Source organism: Penicillium citrinum (genome assembly GCF_028827155.1).
Source record: "Penicillium citrinum strain IBT 23319 chromosome Unknown utg000006l:1.0-3011923.0:1.0-3012962.0, whole genome shotgun sequence".
Taxonomy (NCBI): Eukaryota; Fungi; Ascomycota; class Eurotiomycetes; order Eurotiales; family Aspergillaceae; genus Penicillium; species Penicillium citrinum.
The window spans coordinates 399,671-416,199 of record NW_026622691.1 but is presented as its reverse complement, the minus strand read 5'-3'; the positions used below and the strand labels follow the sequence as shown (position 1 = coordinate 416,199).

Genomic DNA, 16,529 nt, shown 5'->3' with positions numbered 1-16,529 from the left:
GCAATTCAAATGAATCAGGTTATTGAGAAGCTCCAAATTTCCCCCCATCAACAATAAACTCCTTCAACTCCTCATAAGCCTTCTCAAGATCATCATTCACGACAATCTTATCATGAACACCAGGGACCTTAGAAAACTCAATCTCATTCTTCGCCTGCGCCAACCGAGCCTGTAAACTCTCCTCAGTCTCAGTATTTCTTCCACGAAGACGTTTCTCCAATTCCTCCAATGAGGGAGGTGCAAGGAATACGAATCGAGCATTCAGATCAGAGCGTAATTTCACTTGTTTCACTCCCTCCATTTCAATGTCCAGGATACAAATCCTAGATTGATTTGCTACATTTTTGATTGCTGATACGGAGGTTCCGTAGTAATTCCCTCCGAATTGAGCATGTTCGATGAACCCGTTTTCGGAGACTAGGGCGAGAAATGAGTCCTTTGTTGTGAAGTTGTATTCTCTTCCGTCTTGTTCGCCGGGTCGTGGGCTTCGGGTTGTGTGTGAGACGCTGAAGCCGAATTTGGTGGGATATTCGGCGAAAAGGCGTTTTAGGAGTGTGCTTTTTCCTGTGCCACTGGGACCGGAGACCACTACGGGTCGGAATTTTTGGACTGCTTTTTTTTTGAGTCAGTATTGTTTCTGTTGTTGCTAAGTGGGATGGATGGTGATGATTGTGTGTGGTGGTAGTGGTGGTAAAGGGAGGTGATAAATATGGGATGTATGACATACCAGCTTCGGACATTTTGGAGTAATATGTCAAACTGCCTCTATTTATGCCCCTGCTGAACGAATTCAATGCTGGTAATGAGCGTGCGAAATGCATCAGTGGAGGAAGATGAGTCAAGGCGGAATTTACAAAATACTCGGCAGAAAGAGGCGGTGAGTGTTATTTCCAATAGAGTGACATAAGTTTGAAAATAGCTACTGACCGCTTTGGCCTTATACTCACTTAAATTGAGATACCGCCTTCCATCTATACTATCGTTTGCAGGGTTTTGCTGTGGCAGAAAGAACGGCAGAAAGAAGGTTGTTTCAAACTAATGTTACGTGCTGTATTTCTATAAACTGGACCGTTTCTTCTATACAAAAGTTCATGCCGTCCACTATAATTATGATGCTGGTGGACCTGGATGACTACCTCGTCGCATGGAATTGATCTTCCCGGCTTCAGCTTCCTGTTCGAGAAAGTTGGACCATAACTCTGCCAGTGTTTCCTTGCTTGATGCGTTGTTGTCCATAAATTCAGTGGCTAGGTTGGGGGTGCTGGGAGTGCGAAGGGGTGTGCCGGGGACTCGAAGTTTACCAGTACTTGAAGTACCAGGGCGTGCGAGGCCAGCTTGTTCTCGTTGTTCTGGATCAGTTATTAGAGAGAATGTGTGTAAATGTGAGGAAGAATTCAACGACCACTCACCATCATCCCAGCCTAGAAGAGCTGCGATCAGTTGAAGAATCTGGAATTTCTTTGGGTCTGATCGATCTAACGCGAGGAAGTGTAGCAAATGATTGGTTACGATATGGCTAGAAGAAAGGTCAATAAGGAAAACTCTTCACTTCCACGCTGAGAGGACGTCACGGAGAGGATAAAGCTTACCGATCAACGTTATCTTCGGGCTTTCCCTTTTTCAAAAATCGCAAGGCCTTTGTCAAGTGGTCATTCAGAGTAACAGCCTCATGTCGCAATTTACCAATGAGAAGATTCTTTTCCTTGACTTCCTTTTCGAATGGTCGCGCCCGCTCTAACTCCTCTTGTGCTTGTTGAAGATTCTTCTCAGCATCGCCGGCTTGTTGCTGTGCCTCCCTCAAAGAACGTCTCAAGTCCTCGAGTTGGGAATCAGAACTTTCGACAAGTTCTCGAAGTTCCTGCTTTCGCGCAGTTTGAATTTCTTGCAATGCCCGTTGGAGTCCATCAACTGTGGACTGCTGACTGTCTCGATCACCAGCAGCTTTCTCGTAAGCTTCGCGCAGATTACTCAATTGCTCTTCGAGATCTGTTACTTTCTCCCCCATATTTTCACGAATGGATCTCTCTTCCATTGCAAGAACTTCCCAATTGTGCATGGCTTCTTTCGCTTGTTCGAATTCCGCTTGAAGGTAGGACTCTTGTTCCATTAGTTCATCTTTCTCCTTCAACCAATTTTGCTGCGATAACGTCGTCCGATCACGCAGTGTAGCAATCTCTTTGGACTTTTCGGCTGATTCTTCGGAGAGCGCGACTAATTCTGTAGACTTGGATTCGAGCTGCGATTTCAGGGTTGCGTTTTCATCTTCCAGATCCTCGATCTGGGATCGCGCATTGGCCAATTCTTCCTAGAGGATGTAAGCTAGTGCCTTCGATCATTATTTGCGGGAAGAGGAGGGGGAAGGGAGGGAAATAGTGAGCAGATATCAACGCACCTCGTCCTCCTTGAGCCGCTCGCCGAGCTGCGATTTGATCGCATTCACTCGCTCCATTAGCTTCTGGAATTGCGTTTCTGCCTGCTCCTTTTTCGACTCGGTATCATTAAGCTTCTGCTGCAGCTCTTCCATATCCGCCTTGTGCTTTGATTGGATCTCTTCCAGCGATTTCCGCATGTCGGTAACTTCGGCACGTAATGAGTCTCGATCCCGCACCAGGGCGTCGAAGCGGTCTTTGGGTTCGGCATCTTTTGAGGCTGAGTTTTCCTTCTTGTCAGTGTTATCATCAGCAGTCTGGCTTGGTGCACTGCTATCGGCCGTATTAGGTCTGTCCTCGGTGTCGGGCTTCGTCATCTCGTCGTCTACGGCATCGGCATCGGAGTCGTCCTGGGATATTCAGTAAGGATCGCCAAATCATACAGGAGTGCCATTACGCACATTGGCAGTATTCGTTTCGGTCTGTGAGGTTTCAATGTGCTGGTCATCCATCTGTTGGACGTTATTCTCCTTGGTCTTTGCGCCCTTCTTCTTGTTCTTCTTCGACTTCGCGCCTAATCCGGGAAAAAAGGTCAGTGAGAGTGACATAGCCATGAATTAATTCTAGTACGTACCTTGAACAGCAGGGGGATTATCGGGCATGCTGGGCGTTATGGTGGAGGAGGAGTGGGGGATGGCGGATCGCAGGAAGCTGTCAACATCTCCGCTAGTGCGGTTGGGGGCTTCCGCCTGCGGGATTCGATGATTAAGCTGGGCAGCGTGATAGAAGTATTCGATGGCACGATATTTTAATTAATCAGTGATAATCGATTGAAATGGGTATTTAAAAGTAAGAATTGATGTTCAAGTAGTAGTACGTATAACGGTTGAATACTAGTTGTATGCTGAGTACTTTACATAGCTGTATAAAAAGTACTCTAGATGCTCAGCCAATGATCTATAAAGTACGTAGTGTCGCAAGAACATATAGTAGCAAAGTCTCGGTCCTCACAGCTCCATGCCAATATATTATGTATGATAAAATGGAGAATATTATATCCAACTTAAGCTCAATGTTAACTGGGTATTGCATTCGACCAAGCACAATGGCCTTCATGTCTCATGTATCGCGATATCGTGTCACATAAAATCATCCAAAAAGTCCTCTCCACGATCCTGATTGCTGCTATTCATCATATTCTCCTCACTAAACATATCATCATAAGCATGATCCTTTTGCCATTTCAACTGTTCCCGCTCGCGCCTCTCCTGCTTCTCCCTCTCCTTTTGTTGTTCGCGCGATTTGCGCTCGCTATGTCGCTTCTTCTTGAGAGATTCTTCCTTTTCGGCGCGGAGGTCGGGGAATTTCTCGACTCGGGTCTTGTTGAGGCGGTTGACGATGGGATTCTCGCGGGTTCGTACGAGGACTTTGCGGACTAGCTTTGGGTTGTGGAAGGATACTTGGCCTGTGGCCATTGAACCGTCTTTCTGGAGGTTTGACCAGGGAGTATATATAATGGTGATGTTGTCCTTTTTGTTTCCTTGTTTCGATCAGACTGGTGTTCTGCTGTTCCCCTCTTCCTCGCTTCTCCATGCGACATATGTGGTTACGGGGAGAATATCACTCACCCTCAATGGAATTGGCTTTCGTAAGCTGCGCACAGTCCTCCAGAAGAGGCTCCGCGATATTGTCCCATGTTTCTCCTTCGCGTAGGCGGACGTAGACGTGGGCACTCGATAGATTATCAACGTGAAACTGTGCGTGTTAATGATGATGGAAGTTTCGATGGTTCCGTAAGGCGTAGAGTACATACCCTGTAATATAACTGTTAGTGTTCAAATTATTCCAATAACTGCAGAGGTATACATACCAAACATCCTCCTCCAGACCGAACTTAATTAGATCCTCATCTGCACACTGTTAGAATGGTCCCCGCGGGGAGATTGGAGGCTGTCAAAAGACCGACTTTCGAACTTGTCTTTGCCAACGTATATGAAGGCAGATGGAGAGACCACATTGGAGGTGAAGTAGTACACCATGGCGAAACCAAGCAGCAGCAGATTGCGCAGTCGAGTTGTTGGAGTCGTCGAGTTGGTGGGGAGCGGGAAATATTTGTGCTTAGTCATGCGGAGTATACAAATTTGGCAATTATTGGTTAGTATCAGCGAGTAGAATAGAACCGAAGTAGAGAGGTATACTAGAAGGAAATTAGATAAGATGGGATAAAGAATTGAATTGCATCGGATGTTTCTACATTTGCTATTCAGTCATTAGTGAGATATTGTTACAGATATGTACATGTGTCTTGGAAATTCCGACGGAAATACGGCTTATGGTAAACACACTCATGTAACTACTGACTACTAGTACACGACAAGGATCATTCGCTTCTGCCAATACATCCTGCATGTACATACATATTGATTAACCACTATACTAGTTCACTAGTTATGTAGCACTCTGTTGCACTGCATCGTCCTAGACCGTATCAGATAGACCAAAGTATACCCGAATACTCCAAGCTCCTCTCTCTTCTCTGTGGATTGCCTGATTCAATCTCCGAGTACTCCGTCATGTGTCACCATCTTTTCATGACTGTCCACGCTAGAATCAAGTGGAACGTGGCTCTTCGGTCCTTGTTCCGGAACCATTTAACCGATTTTTAAAGTTATGGTGGAGCTGCCAGGCACAAGCACTCGGACCCTCCTCAGGGCTTCATTTGAAACGGGCCGATAATATAATTGAGGTTGTGATAGGGGATGAATTGAAGACTCAAATGTGAGAATCTTGGAAAATTCGAAACGACTCAAAAATTACAACAAAACGATTATATCCAAAACGTAGCACCACACAAGGAGATCAGTCTTCAAAATCAAGATCGTTTTTTTCTTTCGACTTTTTTTCTGTATAAACTTCAACGTGGAGAGACGTTGAACTTTCATTCCGGCGCAATATCCCCTTCTGGTCTTTTCTCTCCACTCTTCTGAGCCTCTTTTCCTCCCCGAGCCCAACTGACTCCAATTGACTCAATCCTGTCAAGAAAGCCCAATTTCCGATGAACTTCAATTTATAGCCCTATAGTTCGGAGATGGTACACGCGCGCACTTGTTCAGCAAGAATCGGAACCAGACCGATAAAATAGAAGATCGTCAGATGAGCTTGATTATCCTGATGTATTCTAAAATTTATTCTGGAAATTGCCGACACAAGGTACGTACAGGAGAAGCCAAATGGAGAATGTCTTGCGTGGCCGGCAGGGAAGAAAGTTCGAAACCCACTTTGATCAGCAAAGACTGACTTCCGAATTGCCGAGCACTCAATGACTCGTGACTCGTGACTCAATGTAGCCCTAACAGTAGAAAGTCAAGCAACAAAATACATCAATAAAATATGTCAAGCAGTCAATGAATAAATAGATAGAATAGAATAATAATGAGAGAGTAAATGATTAATATATGCACATGCAGCACAGACAACAGATTCACAGACAGTATCAACCAACCGTAATCTCCGGAGCCTCACCAACGCAAGTCAGAATACATCTCAACCCCAATCAGCGGGCCCTACGACCTCAACCCCACTCTTCTGATGCACCGGACTTGCCGGGCAAGGCAGATGGAGCATGCATTTCCGTCCACGAGTCGGATTGTCTTTCTCTACAAAACTTCTTTAGCGATATGTCCGACCCTTGAACCCTATCCCTTCTCGACGAATCATCTTCAACACCGGCCTGGTCTCGCCTCGATCCTCCCCGGTTTAGTTCGATCCTAGCCGGAGCATGTCATTTTAGTCGAAAGGAAAAGAAAAAAAAAAAAAAAAAACCGTTACGCCAAGGGCTTTGGCTTTGGGATCACGGGCGAGCCCGTCCTTGCAAACCCCCCCACTTCCCATCCACCGTTCTTTCATTACTGACCTGTACTATGTATGTGTTCATCTAGAATTGTGTATTCGTATTGGATGTTGTGTTATGTAGTTATGTATTTTTGGGTATTTCTTGCTTGAGTTGGCCCCAACAATCTGATCTGTCTTAATCTTTCTTTTCTTTTTATTACCCAGCTTCTACGAAATACCTCTCTTTTCCTCTCAGCCTTGCTAATCTCGTTCATACTATGTCTACTTGAAGAGTATCTATCGTACATCTCGTATACAACTCTTGTTCTCGTTACTCTTAGTACTCTTAGTATCTCCGAGCTACTGGGCTGGGTCCCCCCCCCCTTTCCCCTACTCCACTTCGGTTCCGTTTTATGATTGAAAAAGAACTCGCTTTCCGTCTGGTCGCATGCAGAATCTTCGGAGGTCCTCGAAATTTCCTGCTCGTTGCTGTTGTCGCTACAATTCAGACTACCAACAGCAACTCCAGCGCAGCTCAGCTCAGCTCAACACAGCTCAACACAGCAGAGCTTAGCGACAACCAAGCGACAATCTACAGTCTATACTAAGTGTCAGTACTAAATACTACACGACCCACCATGTCCAAAGATCCAACATCAATCCGACAAGCACTGGAACGTGCTCGAAATTGTGAAGATGGCTCGGTAGACCCCCAAACAACCGCCACCCTCGAAGCAGCAATTACAGAACTCTGGTCAAGAATCCAACATGATCCAGACTCATACGTTCTCTCCCGTGACGAATTCGCTTTATTCAATTATTTTCTCGAAAGATATCGTGGTTCAACTATCGCTCAAAGAGCCGTCGCTCGATTCTGGAATAATTTTCACGGTTCTCAGAATGATATGAAATAATCTCCTCTCCTCTTCTCCCTACCACAAACACAAACAGAAACTACTCTACAATCTCCTACCTTATCTTACTCTATTCCCCCCTCTCTCTCTTTCTTCCTTTTTATTTTATTCCGCCGTCTACGCGCGATCCCACGCCCGTTGAATACAGAATCCACCGCCATGCTCCGCTCCACGTTTGAGTTGGCTTTTGAATCGGGTGTGAGGGGTGTTTTTCGCCGTTGGGCTGCAAACTGCAAACTGCAAACCGCTGCAAAATGAAGTAGCACTTGCTGCAACGCGTCTGCGCGGTCGAAATTAGATTAGTCCGACCAGATTGAATTTCAGCCCGGGATTCACTTACCTTTGTGAGAATCTCCGGGGAGTTTCCCAGCAGTTGCAGGACAATTGCTGGAAAGTTACAGGGTAGGGCAGTAGGGTGTGGGATCTACTGCTGGGTTGATGACTGGAAATGACAGACTGAGGATTTTTTTTTTTGTTTGCAACTTGATTTATCTGTCACATGGGGAGTGGAGGTAGAATGGGATGCATGCATGGAATGGAATGGGCAGAGGAAAAATGTTTCGCGTTGGGCAGAGGGTATTGCATTAGTATGGGTTTTTCGATTAGTATGTACGATGTAAAGATGATGATACGTGTATAATAGTGAAATATAAATTGATGCAGGTTTTGTATATGATTACGTAGGTTACATACTATATACAGCACTTTTTACTGGTTTATACCCTGTCCGTCTCTCTGCTACTCTTTCTGTCTAGTAGAGGAGTTAGCTGAGTGATTGAGTGACTGAGTAGTGGGCAAGGTGATGAAAGGGCTTAAACTAATGCAGAACCACTATGTGTACGTAATTGTATATGATATAATTACTACCAGTAGGAGAATTTTCCGACTAGGTTGTTTGTGTGCTAACTTACTTAGTTGGTACTATTCCTAGCAATTACTGCAGGTGAAATAGAAACACCATGTTTTATCCGGGTATAAGTGCAGCTGGCTGACGTAGATTGAAGAAAAGGGAACTGATATTATTGCTCAACCTATAAGTAGTACTGTATATGTACAATGCTAGTATATAAGTAGATCATCGAACTACTAGTAGTAGTTCGATAGTACAGACGGTAAGATATAGGGATCAACGTAATCTACGTAATGTTAGTATTGGCTGCATTAGGGTTGTTTGAAATATACATAGTACTTGTCATCTGCGCGTGCTGTACATAAGTACGCTCTATTGTACTTTATTCAATTAATCCAAAGAGAGTGATGGCTTCTATGATGGTCCAACAATCAAAGCGTTGTTCCCATCAGCATGTCAGAATATTAGTATCTAGAATTGTCTTCACAAGCAAACCTTCCCCTGCCAACTCCTTCCCGCAAGGTTCGGGCAATGGATTGAATAGAGGAATACAGTCCCATCACAAACTATGCAAAGTCAGACTAGCCCTTGGTTCGGGTGGAGGATACTCACAATGGCAAATCCAAAGAGAACCAATAGAATATTAATACAATTAAAGTATTCTTTGCTTTCTGGTCGTATTGGTTGTATTTGCTTGTCGATTTAAGTATAACCAGAAAAGACCTGGTAATTCAAAAGAAAACCAGCTGATGAATACAGAACTCTGCAATAAATCAGTACCAGTATCAACAATGCCAGGATTATGCCGCACTGCCTACCGCAAGACCCAGTATATCATTGAAAATCGGTATACCTTCTGCAATCAGCCATGAAATAAGCCAGAGAGCACCGCAGATTCCGGCCCATGTGGCCCGGGCCCGAAATGTTCGGGTATGTATTGCTTTTTTTTTCGCGATCGAGGCGGACGTAAATGTATTTCACGGCAACATGGGCATTGACGACACCTCCAATTACGATCTAAGTATGCCGGTGGGTTCAGTGAGTTAGTCCAGGTCAGGTCAGGTCAGGTCAGGTCAGGGACTCGAACAGGGACAGGGGTGGGTAAAACTAGCATGGTACGTACCGTTGGTATTGCAATTCCGTAAGAGATTTTACGAAAAGAATCCCAGATGAATTCAATGCTGGAGACGTGATGTTTAGACCAACAAAGACATATATCACTGTAGCTGTAATCGTATACATAATCATCTCGCTCATTTGTAGTAGGCCAAGAGCCTTTGGAAAGTCATTGATATGCTTGAGTTCCGAGAATAACATGAAAAAGGCAACATGGCCCACATAAGCGAAGATCACGTTTGCTATTGCGAGACAGACATCGTGAACTGTTGGTTCCGTGGGGAGGAGTGGGATGGGACTCATAACCATTTTGTTGGCTGAGACCCCGATCATACTTGTAAGTACTGCCCCGATGATACTGATGAAACTCAGGGCTGAAAGGTGTGATAGTCGTTCCAGACGTCGGGGTAGAATCAGTAAAAAAGAAGGGTAAAAGGCCGATGGAGGAATATAGGATTGTGCAGGTTGAGTGGTCACTGAGGACGTTCATCATTAATGAGAATGTTAGAATGTGACTTCCCATGACGAAGATGAAGAAAATTAATTGGGCGATTCCGAGGATTCGTCGTCCTACTTTTCCTACTAGGATGTTTCCTGCATCTGCCATGGTGTGGACTTCGAGGTGTGCTGCTTTGAATTGTCCGATTGTGTACCCCGTGTATGAGGAAACGATTCCAATGAAGAAAAGTGTAAAGATACCCCTGTCCAAGCGTTAGCAACCGTAGGTATATAGACTGGGGACCTGACTGATTTATACGGGAGAAGACCGAGGATAGACAGTGCCTTTGGTAGAGCGAGGATACCGAGTGAGATGGTTTCGGCGATCATGACTGAGGATATCAGTTCCAATGATACGATGATTGGAAAGGTGACGAACGTACTCATACCGGCTTGCCTGGATGATACATTGTTATTTGCTGATTTGAGACTTGGGGATATCTTTTAAGAGACACGTAGTAGTATAGTCACTCACCACCAGGTCATGGTTTTATACTTCACCGTTGCATCGTCTTCATCACCAAATGGATCGTGAGTGGGTTTCACGTTTGGAAGAATATTCGATTTGTCCGCCGTGCCTGATTCAAGGTTACTTGGGGGATTTTGTCCCGATTGAACTTGTGCTGACATGATGAAAGTAAGTAATGGAGGATAAAAGCTGTAGTTGATAAAGAAGAGGAAGAAGTGGAAGTGTTGAACTCTTGTTTTTTATTGCAGAACCAAGCAGACGTACTTGCCGTTGGAAGATGAAGGCGACATAAATTGAAAAACATTAGGAAACATCTCTATTTGTACAAGTGGGTTCTATATACAAGAAGGAAAAGGGAAAGAAAACTATTTGGCGGCGGCAGCGCCTGTGGGGACATTCTCCTGTGGGATGATGGCGTCGTGCTCGAGGATGTCGGCAGGGGGTTCTGAGAATTCAAGTTAGTATGCTTAACAGTATAAGTAGCTCAAGAGTTGGTGAAACTTACCAGTGCGGGAGAAGTTCTTGTAGGCCTCCTCATCAAGTTCCATCACACGGCCATTCTGCACCTCCTTACGAGACAGCTTCATGAAAGTCTTGGGAAGACCCATGGAAGCCAGGTAGGAGAGGGACTCCTTCCACTCAACATCCTTACGCGAGGGAGTCCAGTTCAGCTCGTCACCCATCAGGTCAATGACCTGGGGGAGAGCCTCCAGGGCAGCCTCGGCGTTCAGGAAGGCCAGACGGGTACGACGGGCAATCACATCGACGGCGGTTTGAGCATACTCGTGACGGACGGCGTAACGGACCTCACCATCAACGAAGGGGTACAGGGCGGAAATACGGCAGCCACGGACGGGGAATCGCTCGTGGGTAGGGGCAGAAAGGGCAGCGACTTGCCAGGCACGGTCACCGTAGGACTCGGTGAGGTGCTTGGCGACATCAGTCTCGAGACCAAAGTGTTGGATCAGGTTGATGAAAAGAGTCTTGGAGAAACCGTGGGCACCAATCAGGCGAACTTGGTGAGTCTGGCAGGTACCGTCCAGAGTGGCACCGTCGGCGACCAGACCGCTACCACCGACACCACTGATATCGGGGACATCCTTGGAGGGACGAGGAGTCAACTTGAAGGCGTTGATCGCCTCGTCAACGGCCTCCTCGGCCATCTGGCGGTAAGTGGTCCACTTGCCACCAGCGCAGGTCAACAGACCGGAGCGAGAGACGGAGACCAAGTGGTTGCGAACCAGAGCCTGGGAGCTGGTCTTGTTAGGGTCGCGCACCAAGGGACGGATACCCGACCAAGCGGCCAGAACATCACCACGCTCGACATTGATGTCGGAGGCGAGATAGCCACGAATCTCCTTCAGAATCCAGTTGATATCGGCCTCGGAGGGCTCGGGGTGGGGGGTGATCTCGGTTGGGGCATCGGTGGTACCGGCGATGGTGTTGCCCTGCCAGGGAAGGAAGAAGATGACACGGCCGTCGGAGGTGGAGGGATCGATCAGACCCATGTTGGAGGGACTGTAGTAACCGGGGAGAATGACGTGAACACCAGAGCTAGGGGCAACGATCTCCTTGGTGTCCGGCTCGTCCATCTTGCGAATGGCATCACAGAAGGGACCGGTGGCATTGATGATACCCTTGGCACGAATGGTGAATTCCTCGGGCTTTTGGCCATTCTTACCGGGGATCACATCCTTGACTTTAGCACCACACAGCTTGCCGTCGGCATCCTTGGTGAGACCAGTGACCTCCATGTGGTTAACAACGGTGCTACCATACAGAGCAGCAGTCATGGCGAGGGAGACGTTCATACGAGAATCGTTGTGAGCGCCATCTGGTCGCAAATTAGCCTAGTCCGCGATAGAAGCTCAATACAAGCTGTTTAGCTAGAATCTTACCGTAGTAAACCATGGCACCGATCACGTTCTCCCGCTTCAACATGGGGAACGAATCGATAGCCTTACTCTTGGGCAGGAAGTAAGAGCTCTCAATGCCCTCGGAGCCAGCCAGAAGGTCATAGGCCTTGCAGCCCGCCCAGAAATAAGGAGCCTGCCACCATTTCTGTAGGGGAACCATGATGGGTAACCATGATGACAAGTGTGGCGCTGTGTTTAAGAACCACCGACGCTCACGGAGAGCTTCTTTGACCAGTTTGTACCTACAATTCGTTGGTGTTAGTATCGCACCGCAGGGATAGTACCACAGGGATAACTCAAAGAGTTGAAAAACTCACTGGTTGTAATCCAATTCCCAAAAAGCCTTTTCAAGGTATCGCACACCACCGTGAACCAACTTTGTACTCTTGGAGCTAGTTCCGGAACTGAAGTCATCGCGTTCAACCATGGCGACTCTCAATCCTCGCGTGGCGGCATCCAAAGCGATACCGGAGCCGGTAGCTCCGGCACCGATGACCAGTAGATCATAGGGTTCATCCTCTTTCTGACTGCGCTTCAGATCTTGGATTTGTTCCAAACGAGATTTAATTTGAGGGAAGCTGGGGGGAACCAGCTTACCCTCATGATAACCGGGGGAGGGAACGGCAGGGGCTTCTAAACCGGGGATATTGCGAGGACGGTAGGAAATGTAGAGAACGCCCGCACCGGCGGCGGCGGCCGCGGAGGTGTAAAGCAAAGGTCGCAAGATCTTGCGCGAATGACGGGCGGCCATATCCTATTGTGTTTGTGAGGGAGAGTGGAGAGGAAATGTGAGGTGGTTAGGTGTGGAAAAGGGAGGAGGGAAGATTAGGAGAGTAAGTGAGAAGAGGAGGAGAGAGGAGAGAGGAGAGAGGAGACACTGGAGTAAAAAAAGCAAGAGATGACACAGATGACAAGATAAGAAAAGGCAGGATTTGCGAGATCGCTACACCTTCTGTCTGAACCGGTTTGAATCAATTTTTGGTTTTATTTTCTGAATTATGATTATTTGGCCACGCCGGGTGGTTGAGGTGCGTCATTCGTGGCCAATGCCAATGCGACTGGATACCACAGGGAAATCCAATGGTGGATCAATTTGGGCTCGAGACTGCACGGGAACTGGGAATTCATCCAAGTTGTCCCGCCAATCACACCTTCGGGATGTTTCCCGATTCATGTGACCAGCAGAGATTTCCAACAGAATATTCTACTCTACAGTACTAATATCAATATCAATATAAACATAGATGGTATATGATTTTTTACATACAATATATCTGCTATATTCAAAATGATATCCATTCTAGTTTTCTATTTATCCAGTAACTATAGTAAGGACATACTCTCCCACAGTAAGGATGAGCTAACAATCTCTGCATGGGCAGCTGACTTGCGGCTCGATCCACTTTAGATCGCGGCCCCGGTTTTCAGGGGGGGCTCTGCCTTGATCCACTTACTTCATGTTGTCATTTTACATCATTACAAAACCGGTCTGGCCATAGCAGGGCAGAGAATACTATAACAGGTATTCAATTGTGAACCCCGGATTTGGTTCTTAATAGTACAGTGTGCAGTATACATAATGTATACTACAGTATATATACAACACTACAGTATGGACAATGGGTACCTGCTTGATATTACAGAATGTGTCCCTTGCAGGCCTGGAATGATGACCACTGTGGACCTTAGCAAACTCGGCCTGACCCTAGATGAGTGCCATTGCCACTAGTCCACTAGCTGTGCATCATGATCTCCCTGCGTTTATACAGTGTTAATATAGCAGTGTATATACATAATATAAAATTAGATCCAAATGAACTCCCAGTTCATTTAAGTCTAATTTTATACATATTTTTCAGGGAAAAATTAGTCCCCCTCGTGATTATCAACGTGGACTTATTAACCTTGGAGTGGTACTGGCTATACAATGCCATTCAATGAGCCATTTTATGTATATGTTTAGTTGTCAATTAATGGTTCAAGTTAATTCCAATAGTCATAATTCATAAATATATACTGTAGTGCTGTGATTGTTCCCGAAGGGATAGGTATGCCCTGAGCATATCACGTGACCAGCTAGACGAAGGACAACTTCCCCAAGCGGGGAAATCTTCCACTCCGCCTTTCCAGCTGAGTGTAGTGTGTCTAGTGTAGAGTGTGTAGTGGAAATAGTCATTTTGAACTGGAATTGCACCACGCAGAATTTCCGCGCGCGGCTGAATTCCGTGGGCAGAATCTCACCGCTATCCACCACATCGAATAGAAAGTCACTTATTCAGGTATTCTTCTATGCAAAAGTTTAGTATTCATATTCGTGTAGAGCGTAGTATTGTATATTCATTTTAAGCAAAAAATTGAAATCATAATTATCCAGTATTCATGGCATGGGCTCATATTATCACTATTTGAATGAAACATATTCTATACGCATCTCTATTCTCAGCTACAGCGGAATCAACCTCACCTACAATAGGGTGCTGTATAGTGTACATCCCCGAGGGTCAGTGTGGGGTAACAACCTCATCCGGGGACATCTACTCTAAATTTACGGAAATATTCCATTCTCCCCCCCTCTTATACAAAGATGCCCTCCCCTACCACTAAAAGTCTTTTTCTCCAGGTTCGCTCATCCAGGCTACTACAACTAGTAACTACAGTACTACTCTCGTAGTAGATATCCACCATGGCCATCGCAAGTCTCATTTCCTCCATACAATCTCATCTCCAATCAACACCCATCCACCACTCCTTAGCCCTCGCCTCAATCCTCCTTCCAATCATCTATGTCATTCTAAATGAATTCATTCGGGCTTCTGTCCGGGTCAAAGGTCTAAAAGGACCAACGGGGTTCCCGCTTATTGGAAATTTGGCCCAGATCCGTGTTAATGCCGCGGAGCAGTATCGAATTTGGTCTAAAGTTCATGGTCCGGTTTATCAGATTATGTTGGGAAATGTTCCTGTTGTCGTGGTGAATTCTGCGGCTTCGGCTAAGGTTTTGTTTGGGCAGAATGCTCAGGCTCTTAGTTCTAGGCCTGAGTTTTATACTTTTCATAAAGTGAGTTCCATACCGCATCTAGTAGCCGCTATTAGCTGTTGGATATGGTTGAGTCGGTTTTGAGAGATGTGCTAATTAATAGATTGTTTCGAATACGGCCGGTACAACGATTGGAACATCTCCTTATAGCGACTCACTTAAACGTCGTCGGAAGGGCGCTGCATCAGCATTGAATCGACCATCTGTCGAATCTTACGTGTCTCATTTAGATGTTGAATCGAAATCATTCGTAGAAGAATTATTTCGATATGGAAATGCGGGGAAATCACCCGTTGATCCGATGCCGATGATTCAACGATTGAGTCTTAGTCTTGCATTAACCTTGAACTGGGGTGTGCGAGTAGCGTCACAAGAGGAAGATCTTTTTGATGAAATTACCCATGTCGAGGAAGAAATTAGTCGGTTTCGAAGTACGACGGGAAATTTACAGGATTATATTCCTCTGCTTCGATTGAATCCTTTTTCGACGAATTCGAAGAAAGCTGCGGAAATGAGGGCGAGGAGGGATAAGTATCTTGGTGCTTTGAATAAAGATTTGGATGAGAGGATGGAAAAGGGGGTTCATAAACCTTGTATTCAGGCGAATGTTATTTTGGATAAGGAGGCTAAATTGAATGGGGAGGAACTTACTTCGATCAGTTTGACTATGTTGTCTGGTGGATTGGATACGGTTACTACGCTTGTTGCGTGGAGTATTGGACTTCTTTCGACGAGGCCGGATATTCAGGATAAGGCTTCCAAGGCTATTGAGGAGTTTTATGGGAAGGGGGAACCTATGTGTTCGGCGGATGATGATCAGAAGTGTGCTTATGTTGCGGCTTTGGTGAAAGAGTGTCTTCGGTAAGTTGATGATGTCTGAAGTGTTGCATGGTTGGATTGTCCCGTAATGGCTGATTTGGATAGATACTTTACCGTGCTGCGACTTGCTCTTCCCCGAACATCTATTCGAGATATCACTTATGAGGGTATTGTGATTCCAAAAGGAACTGTTTTCTTCCTCAATGCCTGGGCTTGTAACATGGGTAAGTTAATACCCCTTTCACACCTTACCTTACCTCACTTCTAGCTTTGCCTAGCTTTGCTGAATTGTTCTTGCAGATCCCGACGTGTGGACTGATCCGGAGGAGTTCCGTCCTGAAAGATGGTTGGAACAACCTGACGCACCACTCTTTACTTATGGAATGGGTTACCGTATGTGCGCGGGCTCATTACTGGCTAATCGGGAATTATACCTCGTCTTCATGCGGACCTTGAACAGTTTCCGAATCGAACCACACGATGACACGGATTGGCATCCTGTACGTGGAAATTCGGATCCTACTAGTTTGGTGGCTATACCGCAGAAGTATAAGGCGAGGTTTGTGCCCAAGGATGCGGATGCTTTAGGAAAGGTGCTTGCTGCAGCTTGAGATTGGATGGAAGAGGATATCCGAGTTTATTATGTATGTCGTGGATGGGAATGGGTGGATGGGTGGATGTGACGATACGAACAGTGGAGCCATTAACGTGCC

The 16,529-nt window shown here is 46.0% G+C and overlaps 7 protein-coding genes across 7 annotated transcripts; 2 read left to right on the top strand and 5 right to left on the bottom strand.

The window, feature by feature from the left end:
• Window positions 1-19: 19 nt before the first annotated feature.
• N7469_006672 (guanylate kinase) lies at window positions 20-740 on the bottom strand (the record flags this gene model as incomplete). The annotated part of the gene is made up of 2 exons (XM_056645590.1): window positions 20-609; window positions 728-740. 2 exons carry the CDS (start codon window positions 738-740, stop codon window positions 20-22), a joined length of 603 nt encoding a protein of 200 aa, XP_056499031.1.
• Window positions 741-1,107: 367 nt separating this feature from the next.
• Window positions 1,108-3,031, bottom strand: N7469_006671 (putative Golgi matrix protein; the record flags this gene model as incomplete). Its single annotated transcript, XM_056645589.1, has 6 exons — window positions 1,108-1,349; window positions 1,410-1,516; window positions 1,590-2,305; window positions 2,393-2,779; window positions 2,831-2,943; window positions 3,004-3,031. The coding sequence occupies 6 exons, from the start codon at window positions 3,029-3,031 to the stop codon at window positions 1,108-1,110; spliced, it is 1,593 nt and encodes a 530-aa protein (XP_056499030.1).
• Window positions 3,032-3,508: 477 nt separating this feature from the next.
• Window positions 3,509-4,495, bottom strand: N7469_006670 (uncharacterized protein; the record flags this gene model as incomplete). The annotated part of the gene is made up of 5 exons (XM_056645588.1): window positions 3,509-3,909; window positions 3,998-4,101; window positions 4,183-4,194; window positions 4,240-4,279; window positions 4,336-4,495. 5 exons carry the CDS (start codon window positions 4,493-4,495, stop codon window positions 3,509-3,511), a joined length of 717 nt encoding a protein of 238 aa, XP_056499029.1.
• Window positions 4,496-6,838: 2,343 nt separating this feature from the next.
• Window positions 6,839-7,114, top strand: N7469_006669 (uncharacterized protein; the record flags this gene model as incomplete). Its single annotated transcript, XM_056645587.1, has 1 exon — window positions 6,839-7,114. The coding sequence occupies one exon, from the start codon at window positions 6,839-6,841 to the stop codon at window positions 7,112-7,114; it is 276 nt and encodes a 91-aa protein (XP_056499028.1).
• Window positions 7,115-8,666: 1,552 nt separating this feature from the next.
• N7469_006668 (Amino acid transporter transmembrane) lies at window positions 8,667-10,208 on the bottom strand (the record flags this gene model as incomplete). The annotated part of the gene is made up of 6 exons (XM_056645586.1): window positions 8,667-8,727; window positions 8,818-8,981; window positions 9,088-9,239; window positions 9,303-9,781; window positions 9,838-9,975; window positions 10,054-10,208. 6 exons carry the CDS (start codon window positions 10,206-10,208, stop codon window positions 8,667-8,669), a joined length of 1,149 nt encoding a protein of 382 aa, XP_056499027.1.
• A 204-nt stretch (window positions 10,209-10,412) lies between these two features.
• Window positions 10,413-12,714, bottom strand: N7469_006667 (glycerol-3-phosphate dehydrogenase GUT2; the record flags this gene model as incomplete). Its single annotated transcript, XM_056645585.1, has 4 exons — window positions 10,413-10,492; window positions 10,553-11,881; window positions 11,946-12,205; window positions 12,281-12,714. The coding sequence occupies 4 exons, from the start codon at window positions 12,712-12,714 to the stop codon at window positions 10,413-10,415; spliced, it is 2,103 nt and encodes a 700-aa protein (XP_056499026.1).
• Window positions 12,715-14,646: 1,932 nt separating this feature from the next.
• N7469_006666 (cytochrome P450) lies at window positions 14,647-16,427 on the top strand (the record flags this gene model as incomplete). Its single annotated transcript, XM_056645584.1, has 4 exons — window positions 14,647-15,018; window positions 15,101-15,858; window positions 15,922-16,040; window positions 16,117-16,427. The coding sequence occupies 4 exons, from the start codon at window positions 14,647-14,649 to the stop codon at window positions 16,425-16,427; spliced, it is 1,560 nt and encodes a 519-aa protein (XP_056499025.1).
• Between the last annotated feature and the right edge of the window lie 102 nt (window positions 16,428-16,529).